This window comes from Erpetoichthys calabaricus, chromosome 2 (genome assembly GCF_900747795.2).
Source record: "Erpetoichthys calabaricus chromosome 2, fErpCal1.3, whole genome shotgun sequence".
Classification (NCBI taxonomy): Eukaryota; Metazoa; Chordata; class Cladistia; order Polypteriformes; family Polypteridae; genus Erpetoichthys; species Erpetoichthys calabaricus.
In genome coordinates, this window is record NC_041395.2 from 21,755,594 (window position 1) to 21,779,567 (window position 23,974).

Here is a 23,974-nt window from a genome sequence, read left to right on the forward strand (position 1 = left end):
AAGTGCACAAGCTGCTCAAGATCAGAAATGCAGCCTTCAGACCTGGAGACAAGGCCATCCTCAGGATGGCCAGAGCCAACCTGTCTCGCGCTATAAGGAGAGCTAAGTGGGCAAACGCGCAGAGGATTAACAAACAATTCAGCAGCACCAGTGACACACGTTGTATGTGGCAGGGCGTTCAGACAATTACAAACTACAAGCCCAACCCACACAGCAGCGATGGTGATGCCTCCCTTCCGGATGGAGCTGAACAACTTCTTCGCACGGTTTGAGGCGCAGAACAAATAGCCTGCGAGAAAAGCAACACCTCCCTCCACTGACCAGGTACTCTGTTTCTCCATAACTGACGTGAAGAGGACTCTATCCAGGGTCAATCCACGCAAGGCTGAAGGACCTGACAACATACCTGGTCGTGTGCTCAAAGAATGTGCCAGACAACTGGCTGGTGTCCTCACAGACATCTTCAACACATCTCTGAGCCAGTCGTCAGTCCCAGCATGCTTTAAGTCGACCACCATCATACCAGTGCCGAAGAAGTCATCAGTGACATGTTTGAATGACCAGTTGCACTCACGCCAATCATCATGAAGTGCTTTGAAAGGTTAGTCATGTCACACATAAAGACTAAGCTCCCTGCCTCCCTTGACCCTCTTCAGTTGACATACCGCTGAAACAGGTCAACTGAGGATGCCGTATGCTCTGCCGTTCACCTCTCCCCGACATATCTGAATAAAAAAGACACACATGTCAGGATGTTATTCATAGACTTTAGCTCTGCCTTCAACACAATCGTCCCTCAAAAGCTGGTTGTAAAACTGAGCAGGTTGGTTCTGAACACCACCCTCTGCAATTGGATCCTGGACTTCTTGACAGAGAGGCCCCAGTCAGTTCGGATGGGCTGCAACACTTCAAGCAACATCACACTGAGCACTGGAGCACCGCAGGGCCGTGTGCTTAGTCCACTGCTGTTCACCCTGCCGACTCACGACTGCACAGCCACACACAACGCCAACCACATCATCAAGTTTGCGGGTGATACAACGGTGCTGGGACTGATAAGCAGGGATGATGAAACAGCATACAGAGATGAGGCGGAATGACTGTCTGCATGGTGTGTAGACAACAATCTATCTCTCAATGTCGACAAGAGATATTTGTGGACTTCAAAAAATCACGTCCTGCCCACATCCCACTCAGCATCAACGGTTTAGATGTGGAGACTGTTAGGAGTACCACTAAGGAACTTACTTGGACGCATAACACCTCATCACTAATCAAGAAAGCCCAGCAGAGACTACACTTCTGAGGCGACTGAAACGAGCAAGTCTTCCCCCTTCCATCCTCACCATGTCCTACAGAGGCACCATTGAGAGTGTTCTGACCAGCTGCATTACTGTCTGGTATGGCAACTGCAACCTATCTGACCACAAGCACCTGCAAAGGATAGTGAAGACAGCAGAGAACATTTTTATGGTGCCTCTCCCTTCACCACAGGACATATTTTACAAACGCAGTGTCCGCAAGGCCTGCAGCATTGTGCAGGACCCCTTACACCCCTCACATGGACTTTTCACACTTCTGCTATCCAAGAGAAGATACTGCAGCATCAAAGCCAGATCTGCCAGGCTGCAGGAGAGTTTTTACCCCGAAGCTGTTAGACTCCTTAATACCAGGCTGCCCCCTGGGATCTTCTACACGGCCTCACCCACCTCTAAAAACAGAACTTTTATACATGCAAGCCACTGACCTGCAAAGATGAGTGTGCAGGTAGAGAAGAACTGAAGATTTCCTACTGACCTTTAAGGATTTTTGAAACTCTTGATATCCTTCTGCTGTGAAACATTCTGACCTGTCATTGTTTACACGTCTTAACAACTATTATCATACACTGATCATTTCTGTATTATCTGTATCTATTATTTATTACTTATTTATTATATTACATATCTTACACATCGATATTGCTGCTACTTCTTTGTCTTGTCTTTGCACAATGTCTTGTCTTGTTTGTGTTTTAATTTTAAATTTAAATTTTTAATTTAAATTTAAATTTAAATTCTATTTTTAAATTATTATTTGCATGTCATGTTGTTACACTGTGGACCCTGAGCTTTGCAATTTCGTCTATCTGTATACTTGTATATGGTTGAGATGACAATAAAGTTCACTTTGACTTTGACTTGACTTGAACTACCCTGGGATCAGCATCATTAATATAAACAAGAAAAATCGGGAGTGCTCTCCCCTCGACTTTCTTGTATACTCAGATATGGGGATGGATATTTGAGGGGTAAACTGCAAGACAATGATCATATTTTTATATTATGTACATTAAAGAACCATCAACAACAAATCAAATCAAATTAATAATATTGTAGCGACCTCCGCGTCAGGCTCGAAAAGAGAGGAAGAAAAAAAAGAACAACAAACAGACGTAGTAAAGTCTCACCAGAAAGTTTTTACTCGAACAATCAAGAAAAAAGAACGCCGAACTCGTAACCCCCAAAACACACCCCCTTTTTAAGCACCCTCTCCAACCCCTCCTCCCATCACGGGTCCCGCCCCCTTCTTACCACCTCAATCAATACCCCGCTGTCAGTCTTCCGTGCTGTACTCCGCCCTCCCTCAGTCGGACCTAACAGTCAGTCAGGCTCCAACCTGGCTGGGACGCTACACTATATTGAACAATTATTATAAAGTAAAGTTCAATAAATTGGACTCTGCAGCTGCATGAATAAAAAAAGTACCACTTCCGGTTAGCAGAAATAGCTCAAAAGTTGTTAGAAATCTACATTTTGTACCTAATACTTGTATGCAAAATTTAGTTGACCAAAGTGAAAGTGTACTCAAGCTATCGTGTTTACACACACAGACACAGACAATTCCAAAAATGGTATTTTCAGACTCGGGGAGGTCTAAAGCAGCGATTCTCAACCTTTTAAGTATTTACGACCTGAGTTTTCATAACAGTTTTAATCGCACCCCCCCCCCCCCCCTAATGTTTTTTGAAAGGAGCCCACTAATACCAATTTGTTCTTTTTTAATTAATGATATATCATAGATGCATATTTTATTATACCTACTTAACTTTTATCAACATTTATCTAACTCTATATTTATTTTTCTAGTATCAGAATGTAGTTTAAGTTAATTTGCTTTGGTTTCAATAGATTTTCTTTTTTTTCTTCATGCCCCTCTTTTTGTTACTTCGCACCCAGAGGGAGGCCCGCCCCACAGTTTGAGAACCACTGGTCTAAAACATCGAGATTCATCAAAATCTCGAGGTCGAATCTTTGGACAATTACAATACTTTCCCTATACTTTGTATACGAGAAAATCAAAATGAACATCAATAAGTGTAGCACAAGGTTGCAATATCCCAAACCATGAAGGGTCTGAAGGCCTCCTGAAGGTGCTGGAGCTCCTGGGCAGAGGTCGGTAGTAACGAGTTACATTTATTCCGTTACATTTACTTGAGTAACTTTTTAAAAAAATTGTACTTCTAAGAGTAGTTTTACTGCACCATACTTTTTACTTTTACTTGAGTACATTTGTGCTGCAGTGGGTTGGCACCCTGCCCGGGATTGGTTCCTGCCTTGTGCCCTGTGTTGGCTGGGATTGGCTCCGGCAGACCCCCATGACCCTGTGTTTGGATTCAGCGGGTTGGAAAATGGATGGATGGATACATTTGTGAAGAAGAAATGCTACTCTTACTCCGCTACATTGGGTAACACTCGACTCATTACTTTTTTCCATTTACACATTAGATACACTATATTTTTGCCAGAGAGAAGCCGCCAGTCTACTGCATGACTGTTTCACCAATCAGACGTGACAACAATAATCACATGACACTGTTTCACCAATCAGACGTAGCCACGCAGTCACATGACCACACATAAACTGTGGCGGCATAGCGGCACAAACTCCTCACAGACAGCGGACTGGGAAAGAAGGAATACATGAGAAATGGCAGGGGCAACGGTCTCCAATGCTAAACCTGAAGAGGATGAGGGTGAACACCCCTGGCCTCATATAAAAAACACATTTCACTTACACACAGTGCAGCCTGTGGGAGACTTTTAGTCATGCGGGGCTCCTGTTCACTGCTACATGGTCACAGCTTCACTGCAACTCCTGCTGAAACTTAACTATCACTTCACTGAGTGAAGAACAAGCAGGTTTTAACCAAACATGCACAGACAGTCATGTTAAAGGGAGACTTCTTGTATGTGCACAAGCTGCCTTGTTCTAATGTTATTTTCTATCAGCTGTGCTATTTAGAGGGTAAGTGAATATACAGTATTAGATAGATAGATAGATAGATAGATAGATAGATAGATAGATAGATAGATAGATAGATAGATAGATAGATAGATAGATAGATAGATAGATAGATAGATAGATAGATAGATAGATAGATAGATAGATATTTAAGGAACTATATTATAGAGAGATGGATATGTAAAGGCACTATATAATAGATAGATAAATATTTAAGGAACTATATTATGGAGAGATGGATATGTAAAGGCACTATATTCTTCTTCTTTCGGCTGCTCCCATTAGAGGTTGCCACAGCAGATCATCTTCTTCCATATCTTCCAGTCCTCTCCATCTTGTTCTGTCACACCCATCACCTGCATGTCCTCTCTTACCACATCCATAAACCTTCACTTAGGCCTTCCTCTTTTCCTCTTGTGTGGCAGCTCTATCCTTAGCATCCTAGACAGATGTGAAAGGCACTATACAGTATCATAGATAGATAGATATGTAAGGCACTTTATGATAGACAGATAAATGTGAAAGGCACTATATCATAGATAGATATATAAACACAGATAGATAGATAGATAGATAGATAGATAGATAGATAGATAGATAGATAGATAGATAGATAGATAGATAGATAGATGAAAGTCTCTACATAAAAGATAGATAGATAGATAGATAGATAGATAGATAGATAGATAGATAGATAGATAGATAGATAGATAGATAGATAGATAGATAGATAGATAGATAGATAGATAGATGAAAGATAGATAGATAGATAGAGAGAGATAGATAGATAGATAGATAGATAGATAGATAGATAGATAGATAGATAGATAGATAGATAGATAGATAGATAGATAGATAGATAGATAGATACTTTATTGTACTGTCAGTGTACGGGTTATCCGCCGTGACCCTGTGTTAGGATATAGCGGGTTGGATAATGGACGGATGGATGGATGTTATTTATTTTTACTCATTTTTTATGTTATTATTTGGAAATACAGTGGAGCCTCGGGTCACAAACGTCTCTGTACACGTACAAATCAGGTTACGACCAAAAAATTCGCCAATCTTTTTGCATCTGTTGACGACCACACACTCGGGTGATGAACAAGCCAGTTTCCCTTCCGGTTAATACTCGCCGATCATTTCCGCACGTGTTCAGTCTCTCTCTGTGCATTGCTCTCGGTCAGACGTGCGTTCATTCGCTGTGAACTCTTTGTGCTCTATTCCGTGTGCTTTTGCATTAATTTTGCAATTAACCATGGCCTCTAAGCAAGTGAAGAGTGCTGGTGTTGGTGAGAAGAAAGGTTCAAAGAAAATTGAAATTGAATTAAAGAAAGAAATCATTGAAAAGTATGAGCGTGGCGTTCATGTTACTGATCTTGCCGCCGAGTACAAGAAGTCAAAATTTCGACTATTCTAAAGCAGAAAGAGGCCATTAAAGCAGCTGATGTTGCAAAAGGAGTTACAGTGTTAACCAAGCAGAGGCCTCAAGTGCTGGAAGCAGAGTCGTAGCTAGGATTTTCAGCACCCGGGGACAACTGAAAATTTCGCGCCTCCTCCTGTTTGCCAAAATGCAATGGGGAAGGGAAATTTGGCGCCCCCTGGATGCTGAGCCCGGGGACAGATGTCCCCTCTTGCCCCCCCCCTAGCTACGCCACTGGCTGGAAGAGGTGGAAAAACTGTTGCTAGTGTGGTTGAACGAGCAGCAACTTGCAGGGGATAGCGTTTTAATATCGTTCATTGCATCAACCTCATTGATAAAGCCTGGGAAGACGTCACATACCGGACCTTGAACTAGGCCTGGAAGAAACTTTGGCCTGAATGCGTTCCTGAACAGGATTTAGAAAGATTTGAGCTTCCTGTTGTGGATGAGATTGTGTCCACGGGCAAGAGCATGGGTCTGGAAGTGGACAATGAGGACATTGAGGAGCTGGTCCTGGATCACAAGGAGGAGCTGACGACGGAGGAACTCGCTGAACTCTAGCAGGAGCAACAGAAGTTGCTCACCGAGGAACAGTCCTCAGGGGAAGAAGAGGAAAGGGCGGCTATAAAAAGTGACGCAATAAAAGCCGTCATGGAAAAATGGAACGAGTGCCAGGATTTTTTCGAGAAGAACCACCCTGACAAAGCGGTTGCGAACAGAGTGATAAACATGATGAACGACCATGTCGTCTCGCATTTCTGAAAAATTTTAATGCTTAGGAAAAGGCAAGTCCGCTATTTCGCGAAGTCTGATCCACCAACTAAACAGCTAAAAACACCAGAAACCCAAGAAATCACAAGAGAGAAAATACCTGAAGGAGAACATCCCTCCATCGCGCAGAGGGACTCTCCCTTAAAACTGTAACCTCCTCTCCACCCAGCTTCCTCCTCACTTCCTTCACGCCAGAACTCGACTCATGCAAGGTTAGTTTTCTTGGTTGTTTATGGTTAGTTTTTGTATAAATTACGGATCTTTCAAATTTTCATTTTTTTCCCTGTAACTTAAAACTGTGCTTAAAAAAAAAGAGTTTACAGCGAGGGGTTCGTAAGGCTCTTAGCGTGAACTTTTGCAATGTTAGTTTTCTCAGTGTTATTCAATGTTTTTAAATTTAGTTTACTATTACACTGTGCATTCTATGGACGTACCCCTCCTTTAACCGCCACCTTATCGTGGTGGAGGGGTTTGCGTGTCCCAATGATCCTAGGAGCTCTGTTGTCCGGGGCTTTATGCCCCTGGTAGGGCCACCCAAGGCAAACTGGTCCTAGGTGAGGGATGAGACAAAGAGCGGTTCAAACCTTCTATGATGAATGAAAACTTTGGACGCCGTTTTCCCTTGCCCGGACGCGGGTCACTGGGGCCCCACTCTGGAGCCAGGCCTGGAGGTGGGGCTCGATGGCGAGCGCCTGGTGGCCGGGCCTGCACCCATGGGGCTCGGCCGGGCACAGCCCGAAGAGGCAACGTGGGTCCCCTTTCCCATGGGCTCACCACCTATGAGAGGGGCCAAGGAGGTCGGGTGCAGTGTGAGTTGGGTGGTGGCCGAAGGTGGGGACCTTGGTGGTCCGATCCTCGGCTACAGAAGCTGGCTCTTGGGACGTGGAATGTCACCTCTCTGAAGGGGAAGGAGCCTGAGCTTGTGCGCGAGGTTGAGAGGTTCTGGCTAGATATAGTCGGGCTCACCTCGACGCACAGCTTGGACTCTGGAACCAATCTCCTTGAGAGGGGCTGGACTCTCTACCACTCTGGAGTTGCCCCCGGTGAGAGGCGCCGAGCGGGTGTGGGCATACTTATTGCCCCCCGACTTGGAGCCTGTACATTGGGGTTTACCCCAGTAGACGAGAGGGTAGCCTCCCTTCGCCTTCGGGTGGGGGGACGGGTCCTAACTGTTGTTTGTGCGTATGCACCGAACAGCAGTTTGGAGTACCCACCCTTTTTGGAGTCCCTGGAGGGGGTGCTGGAGGGCATACCTTCTGGGGACTCCCTCGTACTGCTGGGAGACTTCAATGCTCATGTGGGCAATGACAGTGAGACCTGGAAGGGCGTGATTGGGAGGAATGGCCCCCCCGATCTGAACCCGAGCGGTGTTTTGTTATTGGACTTCTGTGCTTGTCACGGATTGTCCATAACGAACACCATGTTCAAGCATAGGGGTGTTCATATGTGCACTTGGCACCAGGACACCCTAGGCCTCAGTTCGATGATCGACTTTGTGGTCGTGTCGTCGGACTTGCGGCCACATGTCTTGGACACTCGGGTGAAGAGAGGGGCGGAGCTGTCAACTGATCACCACCTGGTGGTGAGTTGGCTTCGATGGTGGGGGAGGATGCCGGTCAGGCGTGGTAGGCCCAAACGTGTTGTGAGGGTCTGCTGGGAACGTCTGGCAGAGTTCCCTGTCAAAAATAGCTTCAACTCCCACCTCCGGCAGAACTTCGACCACATCCCGAGGGAGGTGGGGGACATTGAGTCCGAATGGGCCATGTTCCGTGCCTCTATTGTTGAGGAGGCTGACCGGAGCTGTGGCCGTAAGGTGGTCGGTGCCTGTCATGGCGGCAATCCCCGAACCCGCTGGTGGACACCGGCGGTGAGGGATGCCGTCAAGCTGAAGAAGGAGTCCTACCGGTCCCTTTTGTCCTGTGGGACTCTGGAGGCAGCTGATAGGTACCGGCAGGCCAAGCGGAATGCAGCTTCGGTGGTTGCTGAGGCAAAAACTCGGGCATGGCAGCAGTTTGGAGAGGCCATGGAGAACGACTTTCGGACGGCTTCGAGGAGATTCTGGTCCACCGTCCAGCGTCTCAGGAGGGGGAAGCAGTGCAGTGTCAACACTGTATATGGTGGGGATGGTGCGCTGCTGACCTCGACTCGGGACGTTGTGGGTCGGTGGGCGGAGTACTTCGAAGACCTCCTCAATCCTACTAACATGCCTTCTAATGAGGAAGCAGAGCCTGGGGACTCAGAGGTGGGCTCCCCCATCTCTGGGACTGAGGTCACCGAGGTGGTCAAAAAACTCCTTGGTGGCAGGGCCCCAGGGGTGGATGAGATATGCCCGGAGTTCCTCAAGGCTCTGGATGTTGTAGGACTGTCTTGGTTGACATGCCTCTGCAACATCGCATGGACATCAGGGACAGTGCCTCTGGATTGGCAGACCGGGGTGGTGGTCCCCCTCTTTAAGAAAGGGGACCGGAGGGTGTGTTCCAACTACAGAGGGATCACACTCCTCAGCCTCCCTGGAAAAGTCTATTCAGGGGTCCTGGAGAGGAGGGTCCGTCGGATAGTCGAGCCTCGGATTCAGGAGGAACAGTGTGGTTTTCGTCCTGGTCATGGAACAGTGGACCAGCTCTACACCCTTAGCAGGGTCCTGGAGGGTGCATGGGAGTTTGCCCAACCAGTCTACATCTGTTTTGTGGACTTGGAAAAGGCATTTGACCGTGTCCCTCGGGGAATCCTGTGGGGGGTACTCCGACAGTATGGGGTACCAGACCCCCTGATAAGGGCTGTTCGGTCCCTGTACGATCAGTGCCAGAGCTTGGTCCGCATTGCCGGCAGTAAGTCGAACCCGTTTCCAGTGAGAGTTGGACTCCGCCAGGGCTGCCCTTTGTCACCGATTCTGTTCATAACTTTTATGGACAGAATTTCTAGGCACAGCCAGGGTGTTGAGGGGGTCCGGTTTGGTGGACTTTGGAGGAGTTCAAGTATCTCGGGGTCTTGTTCACGAGTGAGGGAAGAATGGAGCGTGAGATCGACAGGCGGATCGGTGCGGCATCCGCAGTAATGCGGGCTCTGCATCGGTCTGTCGATCTATGTTCCTACCCTCACCTATGGTCAAGCTATGGGTAGTGACCGAAAGAACGAGATCGCGAATACAAGAAATGAGTTTCCTCCACAGGGTGTCTGGGCTTTCCCTTAAAGACAGGGTGAGAAGCTCAGTCATCCGGGAGGGGCTCAGAGTAGAGCCGCTGCTCCTCCGCATCGAGAGGAGTCAGATGAGGTGGCTCGGGCATCTGATCAGGATGCCTCCTGTACGCCTCCCTGGTGAGGTGTTCCGGGCACATCTAACCGGGAGGAGGCCCCGGGGAAGACCCAGGACACGCTGGAGGGACTATGTCTCCCGGCTGGCCTGGGAATGCCTTGGGATTCTCCTGGAAGAGCTAGAAGAAGTGGCCGGGGAGAGGGAAGTCTGGGCATCTCTGCTCAAGCTGCTGCCCCCGCGACCCGACCTCGGATAAACGGAAGAGGATGGATGGATGGATGGATGGATGGATGGATGGATGGATGGATGGATGGATTCTATGGTATAATTAACTATTTTTGTGCTTAAAAATTTATAAAAAAAGGTATATTTACATACAGTTTGTGTGGTCTGGAACGGATTAATTGTATTTACATACAAACCTATGGGGGAAATTAATTCGGTTTACGACCAGAGTTTTGGAACGAATTACAATCGTGACCCGAGATTCCACTGTAGCAGAATTTGCACATTATTTTATATTTTTGTCTGTCTTATTTCAACATTTCTAAAAAATAAACCATTTATGATGATCTGTACTTGAGTAGTCTTTTCACCAAATACTTTTTTACTCTTACTTGAGTCATTTTTTTGGATGACTACTTTTGACTTCTATCCATCCATCCATCCATTTTCTAACCCGCTGAATCCGAACACAGGGTCACGGGGGTCTGCTGGAGCCAATCCCAGCCAACACAGGGCACAAGGCAGGAAACAATCCTGGGCAGGGTGCCAACCCACCACAGGACACACCCACACACCAAGCACACACTAGGGCCAATTTAGAATCGCCAATCCACCTAACCTGCATGTCTTTGGACTGTGGGAGGAAACCGGAGCGCCCGGAGGAAGCCCACGCAGACACGGGGAGAACATGCAAACTCCACGCAGGGAGGACCCGGGAAGCGAACCCAGGTCCCCAGATCACCCAACTGCGAGGCAGCAGCGCTACCCACTGCGCCACCGTGCCGCCCACTTTTGACTTCTACTTGAGTCATATTATTTTGAAGTAACGCTACTCTTACTTGAGTACAATTTTTTGGCTACTCTACCCACCTCTGCTCCTGGGTGACCTGAGCAGCCTTGAGTAGGTCACTTGTTTGGCTTCTGAGTTGGATTGTCAGGCTGTGGGCCTGAATGTCCGTGTATGTGCTCAATTCCTAATGTCTGCTTTTATTCACAGGGTCCTGACAAGTCGATGCCATCCTAATCGAAGATCCTCGCTCTGCCCGACTCGCTATGAAGTTGGCCCAGATGTCGAAGCTGCCACCAAGGAAGCTGAGAAGTGTCTTGCCCGCCACCCCAGTTTGCTTGCACTCCTTTCAACTCCTTCAGCAGGTGGGTGCGACACACTCAAAGGGCACAATGATGGTGCAGCTCTGGGCTGGCAGTATAGGGGGGTGCAATGGGTGTAAGTGAACCAACCCGGGCTTTGATCTAGGAGGGCCCATCAACAGCTAACACAGTTACACTTGTTTGCTTAGCAGACATTTCTATTCAAAGCGATTTACAAAAGGGGTCAACGTAATCGAGTAAAATCAGTCTGGGGAAAGAAATGTGATGGGACAAGGGGACAAAAAAGATCACCACTGGCAAAGAGCTCAGAATCAAAATACAAGTGACATATGAGTCCCAGATTTACAAAACCTAACAGAAGTTCACCAGATGAGAGAGTCTTCAGACGCTTCTTAAACACTTTGAGGGACTCAGAGTTTCGAACGGAGGTGGGCAGCTCGTTCCACCAGCCTGGAGCTACACATGAAAAGAGTCTGGACTGAGATTTGATGCCACCACACACTGTTCATACGCAGATCTGAGAGCTCAAGAAGGAGAAGAGGACCTCACAAGTGTCTCCATATATACTCGCTGGCCACTTTATTAGGAACACCTCGCTAGTATCTGGTTGGACCTCCTTTTGCCTTCAGAACTGCTGTAACTCTTTGTGGCATCGATTCAACAAGGTGCTGGAAACACTCCTCAGGGATTGTGGTCGATATTGACATGATAGCATCACACAGCGGCTGCAGATTTGTCAGCTGCACATCCATGATGTGAATCTCCTGTTCCACCACATCCCAAAGGTGCTCTACTGGATTGAGATCTGCTGACTGTGGAGGCCATTTCAGTCCAGTGACCTCATTGGCATGTTCAAAAAACCAGTTTGAGATGATCTGAGCTTTGTGACATGGTGTGTTATCCTGCTGGAAGGAGCCATCAAAAGATGGGGACACTACGGTCATAAAAGGATGGACATGGTCAGCAACAACACTCAGGTAGGCTGCGCCATTTACACGATGCTCAGTTGGTACTAAGGGGCCCAAAGTGTGCCAAGAAAATACCCCCTACACCATTACACCACCAGCAGCCTGAAATGTTGATACCAGGCAGGGTGGGTCCATGCTGTCATGTTGTTGACCCTGCCATCCGAATGTCACAGCAGAAATCGAGACTCACCACACCAGGTGACATTTTTCCAATCTTCTGTTGTCGCCCGTGTGAAGTGTCGCCTCAGTTGCCTGTTCTTAGCTGACAGGAGTGTCACCCGCTGTGGTCTCCTGCTGCTGTAACCCACCTGCTTTAATGTTTGACGTGTTGTGTGTTCAGAGATGCTCTTCTGCACACCTCACTTGTAATGAGTGCTTATTTGACTTGCTGTTGCCTTTCTATCACCTCAAACATGTCTGGTCATTCTCCTCTGATCTCTGGCATCAACAAGGCATTTCTGTTCAGATAACTGCCGCTCATTGGATGTTCTCACTTTTTCAGACCATTCTTTGTAAACCCTACAGATGGTTGTGCGTGAAAATCCCAGTAGATCAGCAATTTCTGAAATACTCAGACCAGCCAGTCTGGCACCAACAGCCATGCCACGTTCAGAGTCACTTCAGTCACCTTTCTTCTCCATTCTGATTCTCAGTTTGAACTTCAGCAGGTGGTCTTGACTATGTCTACACGCCGAAATGCATTGAGTTGCTGCCCTGTGATTGACTGATTAGATATTTGTGTTAACAAACATTTGAGTAATAATAATAATGCATTTTATTTAGGTGGACCTAATAAAGTGGCCACTGAGTGTAGATAGGGGATGACCCATTGACCATTTTGGAGGCAAGCACCAAGGATTTGACCTTAATACAGTCATATGAAAAAGTTTGGGAAACCCTCTTAATTATCTGACATGCCTTATGGAAATAGTAGTATTTCAGCAGTGACATTAAGTTTATTGGATTAACAGAAAATATGCAATATGCATCATAACAAAATTAGACAGGTGCATAAATGTGGGCACCTCAACAGAGATATGACTTCAATACTTAGTTGAGCCTCCTTTTGTAAATCTAACAGCCTCTAGACGCTGTCCTCCTATAGCCTTTGATGAGTGTCTGGATTCTGGATGGAGGTATTGTTGACCATTCTTCATACAAAATCTCTCCAGTTCAGTTCAATTTGATGGACACCCTGCTTCAAATCATCCCATAGATTTTCGATGATATTCAAGTCAGGGGACTGTGACGGCCATTCCAGAACATTGTACTTCTCCCTCTGCATGAATGCCTTTGTAGATTTTGAACTGTGTTTTGGGTCATTGTCTTGTTGGAATATCCAACCCCTGCGTAACTTCAACTTTGTGACTGATGCTTGAACATTATCCTGAAGAATTTGTTGATATTGGGTTGAATTCATCCGACCCTCGACTGTAACAAGGGCCCCAGTCCCTGAACTAGCCACACAGCCCCACAGCATGATGGAACCTCCACCAAATTTGACAGTAGGTAGCAGGAGTTTTTCTTGGAATGCGGTGTTCTTCTTCTGCCATGCAAAGCGCTTTTTGTTCTGACCTAATAACTCAGTTTTTATCTCATCAGTCCAAAGCACTTTGTTCCAAAATTAATGTGGCTTGTCTAAATGAGCATTTACATACAACAAGCGACTCTGTTTGTGGCGTGAGTGCAGAAAGGGCTTCTTTCTCATCACCCTGCCATACAGATGTTCTTTGTTCAAATTGTGCTGAATTGTAGAACGATGTACAGATACACCATCTGCAGCAAGATGTTCTTGCAGGTCTTTGGAGGTGATCTGTGGGTTGTCTGTAACCATTCTCACAATCCTGCTCATATGCCGCTCCTGTATTCTTCTTGGCCTGCCAGACCTGCTGGGTTTAACAGCAACTGTGCCTGTGGCCTTCCATTTCCTGATTCCATTCCTTACAGTTGAAACTGACAGTTTAAACCTCTGAGATAGCTTTTTGTAGCCTTCCCCTAAACCAGGAGACTCAACAATCTTTGTGTTCAGATCTTTGGAGAGTTGCTTTGATGATCCCATGCTGTCACTCTTCAGAGGAGAGTCAAAGGGAAGCACAACTTGCAGTTGACCACCTTAAATACCTTTATATCTCATGATTGGACACACCTGTCTATGAAGTTCAAGGCTTAACGAGCTCATCCAACCATTTTGGTGTTGTAAGTAATCAGCATTGAGCAGTGACAGGCATTCAGATCAGCAAAATGACAAGGAGACCCACATTTGTGCACAGCCAGTTATTCACATTTGATTTAACTTCATACAACTAAATACTGTGTCACTAAAAATCTTTGTTCAGAAAACACCGCAGTACTCAGATGTTCCTAGGAAATGAAAGACATACCTCTGTTATCTTTATTTTTGAAAGGAGAATCAATTATTATGCAGGCTGAGAGGGGTTCCCAAACTTTTTCATATGACTGTAACAATTTAAAGAAATTGTTATTTTCATCGGAAATGTTACATATGCATTATTTTCACTTTTACTTTAAAACGTCAGTTAAAAGAATATTTGGAATTAACTTTTCTTCAATATCGCATTGAATTTTGTTTCCTTGTTTGGACTTTCATCGTGATAACACAATGTATAACTGCCCGTGAGTGAATATCGTTTCTTTCTCTCTAATAAACCGACTTTTTCAAATGTTTGTCCCTGTGATTTGTTAATTGTCTCTGCAAAAGCTATTCTCATGGGAAACTGTAAATGTTTTAATACGAATGGCAAATCAAGATCTCCTTTGGTGTCTAATGTCATTAGTGAAGATGGACTACATTACCTTTCTTGTCGCCTGTTAAAATTTGACATGTCAGAATTGTTTGACCAATTTCCAATACAACTAATCTTGTCCTATTGCATACCCCATCACCCAGACATAAATTACACAATAACATTAAGATACGTCCTTCTTTCTACAGTAATTCGGCCTGTGGAGGACCAGACGGTGTTGACGCTTGTAGATATTCTAATAATAATAATTATTTGCATTTCTATAGCGCTTTTCTCACTACTCAAAGCGCTCAGCAATTGCAGGTTAAGGGCCTTGCTGAAGGGCCCAACAGAGCAGAGTCCCTTTTGGCATCTACGGGATTTGAACCGGCAACCTTCCGATTGCCAGTGCAGATCCCTAGCCTCAGAGCCACCACTCCGTTCTACACTGATATTGTAAGTTGATGTTTTCATCACCACCAACTGTTTCATCATAGTCTATTGATACACATTTAAACAATTTGCAGTGTAACCGATTGACAATTTTTGCGTTAATTCGTTTGACTTCCTCGTTTCTTGCTGCCATATTTAGATCATAGGGTTATTCTAAACTGGATCTTCGTAAGTGTGTATGTGTTCATAAGTAAGCCCTTTAATGGATTGGTGTCTGTCCAGATTAAGTGTTAGAATGCACCTGATGATCGTGGTCTTGTTTGAAAATGGTTGTGAGTAGGGCGTGAAAGTATCACATGGTAAAAGTCTCCTTCCAAAAAGTCACGTCTCGTTGCAGGATTAGTCTTGTCTCGTCCAAAGATTTTTTTATTATTATAGAGAGATATTATTCAACAACCATGGCAGTAGAAGGGAAAAGTAAGTCCACCCCTGGCCTCAGAAGCTGGTGTTGCCCCCTTTGGTAGAAATGAATTCTTGTTGCCGTTTTGTGGTCTCTGACATGGACTCAAGGGAGAATTTTTCACCGCTCCTCCATGCAAAACATGTTTGTGGTTTGTCCTGCATGTCCTACCCGCTTCAAATGCCATCCATAAAATTTCAGTGGGATTCAAACCAGGGATTTGACCAGGCCAGTCTGTAACCCTCTATTTCTTCTCATTGAGTCATTCTTTGGTTGATTTGCTGGTGTGATTCAGATTATTATTATCTTGGTTAAAAAGTCCATTTCTGGTTCAACTTGACATTTTAGATGGGTGGCCTCACATTCTCCTCAAGCACACTTGGATGTGATGCAGAATTCATAGAAGACTCAATGATCTCAAGCAGAGGACATTTCACACTTGGTATGAGAGCTTCTTCTCCTGCAGTGTCATCTCCAGTTCATACCAAATATGTCTATCTTTGATTCACCCGGCCAGAGCACGTTGGTCCAGAAGGCCCGGTCTTTGCCCAGATGTTCTTCTTGGACACCAGGGTTGTTTTTTTTTCTGGCACACCTTACACGCTGGTCACATTTGTTTCCTCCTTTCTGACAGTAGATGTGTGCACTTTGATACCCCCTGAGTTACCTGCAGGTCCCACAATGAATGTTTGGTGGCTCTTTTAGTATCAAACGGTCAGCTCTTGGACTGGATTTGCTCGGCCAACCAGTCCTGGACAAATTTCATCCATTTGAAATCTGCACCAATTGTAGCCGATTTTCCTTACAATGGAATGATTGAGTTCAAATTCTTTGGTGGTCTTTTTAAATCCCTTGTCAGACTTCTAGGCATTCTACACCTTCTTAATGAGGGCCTCTTTAAGACCACCAGACCCTCAATATCAGCGGTTTAAATAAGATGGTCAGATCCACCTGCAGACTCCCTAAGGAGGTTCTTATCATTGGCACCTCATCTCAAACTCCTTATTCTAATCTGATGGAGTTGAAGTGGTGGTAAATGTTGGGGTGGACTTGACCGATGTGCACTTTTGCTCACCATGTCATCTGTTCAGGTCTGTCACCTTTATCTGTAGACGCCGTTTGCATGAAGATCTGCTGTCTGCCTCTTCAGACAAAGTTAACAGTTCCTGGGGGACACTTACTTTTTCACAAGACTGTATAAAGACGTATTATTTATGTGGATTTAGCAGAAGGGGTTTGCAAAAGTCATTAGCCATTGTGGCAAGCGACTGGGGGTGGTACCCAGCCAGGACGCCTGGAAGGACCGGAAGAAGGACTATGCCTCCTCCGGACCACGAGGGGGTGACCGCCCTGATGGTTATGGGGCCCACGGGAAAGGATCTTGGAAGCTCAACTCTATAGGGGCCCATGGTCACCACCAGGGGGCGCCCCAATGCCTGAGGAGCCCTGGCCTTCAGCACTTCCACCACACCAGGAAGTGCTGGCGGAAGTTCATCAGGAGGCACCTGGAGCACGTCCAGGTGAACATAGAAGGGGCTGCCTCTCTCCATTTGATAGCTGGAGTCAGGTGGAAGAGGACGAAGCTTGGAGGAGAGGAGTGGAGGCGGCCAGAAGGAGAGGCATTGAGGAAAGAGGCCTGGACTGTGGGTGTTTGGTACGGGGTACTTGGTTGTGTGCACTGTAAATAATATATGGAGATGAATAAATGCGTGTTGGTGGTTGACCCTTCGGTGTCCGCCTGTCTGTGTCCGGGCTGTTCCTCACACCGTCCATGAAAGAAATGACAATTAAGGCAGAACTCTTTCCCCCCGATGAAAGCTCATTCACCGGTGACTCCAACGCAGCATTCCGGCTTTTTCCACGTAGAGACCCTCAAGCTCGATTCACATTTTCATGTCAAGGCCAGAAGTAAAATCCCCTTCAGTTCAGTTGAGCTCTCACATTGCTCATTCCGTGTCTCCACCCGTTCGTCACGCGTCTCAGCAACTTTTCCACGCAAAGGTGTTTGAATTTTTGGGAACAAGCAGAAGTCACAAGGCGTTAAATCGGGGGACTAAGCAGTTGGGTCAACCAGCTGGATGGTAGATTTGTCCAGAGTTTCAGTGGTCAGCTTTGCAGGATGTGTATTCGGCGTATTGTGATGATGGAAAATCGATGTGTTCAGGTTCAGGTGGGGACGGCCGCTCGATCTTCTACTCTTGGCACTCACCGTGACGTCCTTTAGGTAAGACATTTTTAAAAAATTTGAGAAAAGAATAAACTTGATGTGCAGTCTGATGTGAACTCGGTGGCAGCTCACTAACACCTGCAGGCCGTGGACTTTCAGCTCTCGTTTTGTGATCTGTGCAACTTTGTAATCCTTTCTGATATGATTACTAATTCATTATTTCATATTTCTCTAATATAATTTTTTTTTCTGTGTGTAGGGTCTGTCACACAATTTTAAGTGACCTTTGCTGTGTACTGCGATCAGAAGATCCTTGACAAAGGGACGGCTCCGAAACCCATCTGCGATCTACTCCTGGTCTCTCTGGTATCGACGCACACGTCCTGCCCTCCTGACACATCTTGACGTCCTCCAGTAGACTACGTGGGGTCCTGATGATCAGGCAGAGACGCTTTATTGTAGGGTGCTGCTGCAGAAATAAGGGTCACGTCAGCCCCCGTCTATTGGGTGGAACTGACTCTGTCCAGGCTATGGGAGGAGTGGTGGGGGGTTTGGAGACATTTCACCGAAATGCTGTTTTGGGGTCTGCGTGTTGAAATGTTTGTCAGGTTTAATGTCATGTCATGGTAAGGTACGTCCGATTTCCAGTGTCCCATATTCATCCAGGATTTATCAGGGGGGTTATCATTATTCTGTCGATAACATTTGATTGATGAAATTTAAAAGCCTGCCTTGGAGCCCCCCTTTTGTCTTATGATTTGTGGTGACTGCATTTGTTGACAATTTGATTAACGCTGTCATCGGGTGACTAATTAATTAGCGACTCTTTTATTAATACAGACATGGACAAGTGTGTTGGTGCCCCTCCATGAAAAACAAAGAAGACCCCCACCATTGTCTCTGAAATAACTTGAAACAGTAATTGGCACCCATCTTGGTGTATTTCATATTTAACAAAAATCAGACTTTGCTGTTGTAACAGCAGCCACTGTGTCACTCACAAATCTGTCACCAACGGTCCCCTTGTAACTGGTGCCTCTGGTAAATTCCATATTAAACAGCAGGTCACTTACCCGTCTACTGATTTTCTTGTAGGACGTGTAAAGCCATCTGCGTGGGTGTAACATTTGAGTCATTGAAGTCAAAGACCTCACAAAGTGGACCACTTCATACCCCTGGATCACAGCCACACTCAGCTCTCCTTCTGTGTTCTTTCACAGAAATTCAAAGACACGTTTAGAAGAAAACCAGAAGAAGCTCAGCCTTGGATCCCACATTTCTCCAGGTCTTAATGGCCGACTGATTTTCTAAACTCTCCCTTCATCTTCTCTAATGGCGGCTTCTTCTCACCTCCTCTCACCTTTTCTTTCGACTGCCCAGGCTTTGTTCTCTCCTTCCTCTCCTCTGTTTGCTCTTTCCTTTTCTATTGCACACCTGAAGGAGGCTAAACAGATGAAACGTTTTGTCTTTAACCTTTTTCAGCACAGAAACGAACTTTAACCTTTTTTACATACAAACCCTACCTGTAAGCGCCAATCTTAGAAAGTTAAAGTTTTGAGTTAAACTCGTATTAATGTTTGCTTAATTTGAACAGAATATAATTTCTTCCATAGTCATAGACAATGGTATAGTCTTTTCCCCCTATAAGTTAGTAAGAGATAGAACCTTCTTGCTATAACTGAGAAACAGTGTGATAATAAGCTCTTGTTGTGTTTAGAGCAGGTCCCAGTAAACAGGGACTTGAAAGACCCATTGTCAACTTAGAAATGGGATAAGCATACAGTTTTCTGACCGCTTTGAAATGGTTCAGAAACGCTTTGAAATGGTTCGGAAACGCTTTTTAATGGTTCAGAAATTATAAGTGATTAGTAACGATTTAAGATGTAACAAGATTAAGCTTAGAACTGAACTTTTCTTATTATAAATTTTTCCCTTTTTTGCTATTTTAATTTTATTTTTTGTGTGAACTGTTTTACTTTGAAACTTAACTAAACTTTTAAAAACAAAGATATTTTGTCTGTGGAATCATTTCTGCGCGTCAGGCTTTTGCTGAATCCCGTTTTTTGAGTTAAAGCTGTTGAACTTTGATAACTTTGGAAAATATGCAGCTACACTACCGGTCAAAAGTTTTAGAACACCTCCATTATTCCAGTTTTACTTCAGATTTAATCAGTTAGAACTGCTCTGAATGACCTGAAAGTGGTGAAATAATGAACAGTAAACTGCCAGAGGTTTAAATTTAAAGTTTAGGCTGGCAAAAACTGAACAAAAAAGAAATTTCATAATCTTACAAATGGGTCTTGTCTTCTTCAGGGAACAACTAATGGGTTACAACCTACAGATGTTCTGCAGCAATTCAAGTAAAGTAAGCCTTGCAAGTTGAAGCACACAATTTGCACAGGTGTCCCGACTTCTGTTGATTCCTTAACTCTTTCAGGGCTGATGTTGACTTTTGTCGAAATTCAGGGGGACAGGACAGTAATTGGGTATTAACTGTGACAAAAATCTCCCTTACGTTTTAGTTTGACTATCTTTACTAGAAGGAAAGTTAAGTAGCTTTGCTGATTTAACCTCAATTTCCTGTTCATGCATCAGTAGTGAAGAGCAAACAACCTCTAAAATAGCATCGACATCTGAGACTAAAGCAAATGTGCAAATTAAAATAGATAGATAGACAGATGAAAGGCACTATATGATAGATAGATAGATAGATAGATAGATAGATAGATAGATAGATAGATAGATAGATAGATAGATAGATAGATAGATATGAAAGGCACTATATGATAGATAGATAGATAGATAGATAGATAGATAGATAGATAGATAGATAGATAGATAGATAGATAGATAGATAGATATGAAAGGCACTATGATGATAGATAGATAGATAGATAGATAGATAGATAGATAGATAGATAGATAGATAGATAGATAGATAGATAGATAGATAGATAGATAGATATGAAAGGCACTATATGATAGATAGATAGATAGATAGATAGATAGATAGATAGATAGATAGATAGATAGATAGATAGATAGATAGATAGATATGAAAGGCACTATATGATAGATAGATAGATAGATAGATAGATAGATAGATAGATAGATAGATAGATAGATAGATAGATAGATAGATAGATAGATATGAAAGGCACTATATGATAGATAGATAGATAGATAGATAGATAGATAGATAGATAGATAGATAGATAGATAGATATGAAAGGCACTATATGATAGATAGATAGATAGATAGATAGATAGATAGATAGATAGATAGATAGATAGATAGATAGATAGATAGATAGATAGATAGATAGATAGATATGAAAGGCACTATATGATAGATAGATAGATAGATAGATAGATAGATAGATAGATAGATAGATAGATAGATAGATAGATAGATAGATATGAAAGGCACTATATGATAGATAGATAGATAGATAGATAGATAGATAGATAGATAGATAGATAGATAGATAGATAGATAGATAGATAGATAGATAGATAGATAGATAGATGAAAGGCACTATATGATAGATAGATAGATAGATAGATAGATAGATAGATAGATAGATAGATAGATAGATAGATAGATAGATAGATAGATAGATACTTTATTAATCCCAAGGGGAAATTCACATACTCCAGCAGCAGCATACTAATACTCTTTAATTTAATATTGTTTTTTTTTTTGTAATAAAAATGCAGGTAATAAATAAATACTCCACAGACGTTTTATATATGTTTGGTGATGGAGATCAAAAATGAAAGTGAGGTATCGGCATCGGCTGATCAGTCCCCAGCTGATCGTGGTGCTGAACAGATCTGTGTAGTTGATATGCCTACAGCAGCGTTCGCCTCGGAGGACCACCACATATGATGACGAGAGGTACAAACCATATTGCGTCCCGCTGCGACTGCCACTACCGCCCACTTGCTGTGTGAAGACAGCCAGGCAGCCGGCCTACCATGCATTTGTGCTGTCCATTAAGGGCAGTCCTGCACAACCACTGCTGCCTGAGATGCCGAACATGCACCAACAGCAGCCACAGCACGTAGCAACAGATGTTTCATGTTGATTTATGTGTGAAATCACTGCTTTGTGTGCTTTTCAGAAAACTGAGTTGTTTGGAAAAAATATTCAGCCCTCAAAAGAGTTGAAACCCCTCAGTTGGTCTTAAAGCAGAGTTTCAGCAGACTGTGTTACTTCATCCTCTGAGGTACCAGTGATAATGGCAAGAAAACAGCAGTTAACAAATGAAATGAGACAGAGCATTATTACACTTACAAGTTTAGGCCTTTCATTTAGAGAAATTACAAAACAGAAATCAAAGTACGGTCAATGAGTGCAGTGGGGTCCTACACAATCCAAAGGCAGTTGGACACTAGAAGAGGAAGAGATCTGGCAGAGCCAAAGTCACAACCCAATCAGAAGACAAGGTTCTGAGGGTCACCAGCTTGTGTGATCACAGGCGTCTCGCAGCACAGCAGCGTCAAGCACAGCTTAACAGTGCAGGTCGATAAACACAAGTGTCAGTTTGTACTGTGAAGAGGAGACTTTGTGCCGCAGGTTTGACAGGGCGAGTGGCAGGAAGAAAGCCATTCCTTTAAGGACAAAATAGGACCTTGAAATAGCAGCTGTGGACTACTGTGGACTGAACGGAAAGTCTTATGGACCGATGAATCCAAATGTGAAATCTTCAGTTTATCACGCAGGGTGTTTGTTACGCCGTTGAGTTGGTGACAGGATGGTGCCTCAGCGTGTGATGCCAACTGTCAAACATGGAGGAGGAAGTGTGACGGTCGAGGCAGAGTTGGTGACTGGCATTCTGAATCAAAGCAGTTACCACAGTTTGGCTGTATGACTACTTTGATAACAATTTAATAACTACTTGTACACTTAATGATTCCTTGACTTATTTTTTTTTAAATTTTGTATTGTTTATTTGTTCTATGCCTTGTATTGTCGCCAGAGTGCTGTTGCCCCATGAAACCCAACAGACAGATGTCCAGGACACACGTATAAAAGCACTAAGAAGAATTTTTAATTATCTTTGTTAAATACAATGCACAAATCACCACACACGCCACAATCCACCAATAACAGTAATCAATAATAATACAACAATAATCCTCCACTCCCAGCAGCTTCGTCACCCAACATCCCAACTCCTCTCCAACAGTCCTTTATATATTCCATGACCCGGAAGTGCTTCTTCTCTTCTTCCAGGTCAAACACCACGTTATTTTTCCTCAAGTCTCCCCTGAAGTACTGTGGGTTTCCGTCCTCGTGACTCTGAAGTACTTCCGGGTTGTAGGAGAAGTAGAAGTCCCCAGGTCCTTTATGAGCTCCTCCTGGCGGCACCTATGGCACCCAACAGGGCTGAGAAAATGGACTCCATGTCCAATGATGCCCTGCGGGAATCCAGGGTACATTTACCGTCCAGGGGAGCTGCCACCTAGCATCCTGGGGGAGGCAGTGTCCTGGAAGGGCTGCCCTTCTCCACTCTTCCCGTTCTGGGACGTCCCAGCCGGATTGAGCTGCCGGCCATCTATCACACTTGATTTCATGAAACATTAAGACATTAAACTGCATGCATTTCTATTAAAACTGAGGTGTTCTAAAACTTTTGATCGACTGTATATATACTGTATGTATATATTAAAAATATTATATATTCATTAAATAATTCTGAAGACAACATGACTGAATTCTCCTGGACTCTGTCTATATGTCTGTTTTCTGTTGCATTTTGTGGCCAGCTGGGTAAGTGGGCATTGTTTCCCTTGGTTAGAGTTGGCACTATGTGACGCCTGGGTTGCCCACAGCCTTTGCATTGATAGTTGTGACCGGTGTGGCAAGAGCACAGAACCACAAATAAGACTAGTGCACAAGTGTGTTGTACTATTTATTGTACCAATCAAGATAATCCATAACATGTTGAAAAGTGCAGTACAAATCAAAATCCACCTTAATAAATGGATAAGTGACTGTGTTTGTGTGTCTCTGTTTTTCCACTTGCTATGTCTCTGTCATTCCAACAGGTGGCACGTCACAAACATTTGCAGTGACAAAAAACATGGCATTTGTCATTCCAAACAGATGGCACATCACAGTTATTGACCCTGCTTTTACAAATCCCTTTCCAAATAGCAGACAT

At 44.4% G+C, this 23,974-nt stretch overlaps 1 protein-coding gene across 1 annotated transcript in view; it reads left to right on the forward strand.

The window, feature by feature from the left end:
* Nucleotides 1-18,194, forward strand: part of LOC127526802 (lamin tail domain-containing protein 1-like) — a 114,739-nt gene extending 96,545 nt beyond the window's left edge. Inside the window, exons 5-6 of the mRNA XM_051923626.1 lie at nucleotides 10,957-11,111; nucleotides 18,061-18,194. Of these exons, the coding sequence (XP_051779586.1) occupies nucleotides 10,957-11,111; nucleotides 18,061-18,080 (175 nt within the window). The 3' untranslated portion in view covers nucleotides 18,081-18,194. The remainder of the gene's footprint in view (nucleotides 1-10,956; nucleotides 11,112-18,060) is intronic.
* Nucleotides 18,195-23,974: the final 5,780 nt, after the last annotated feature.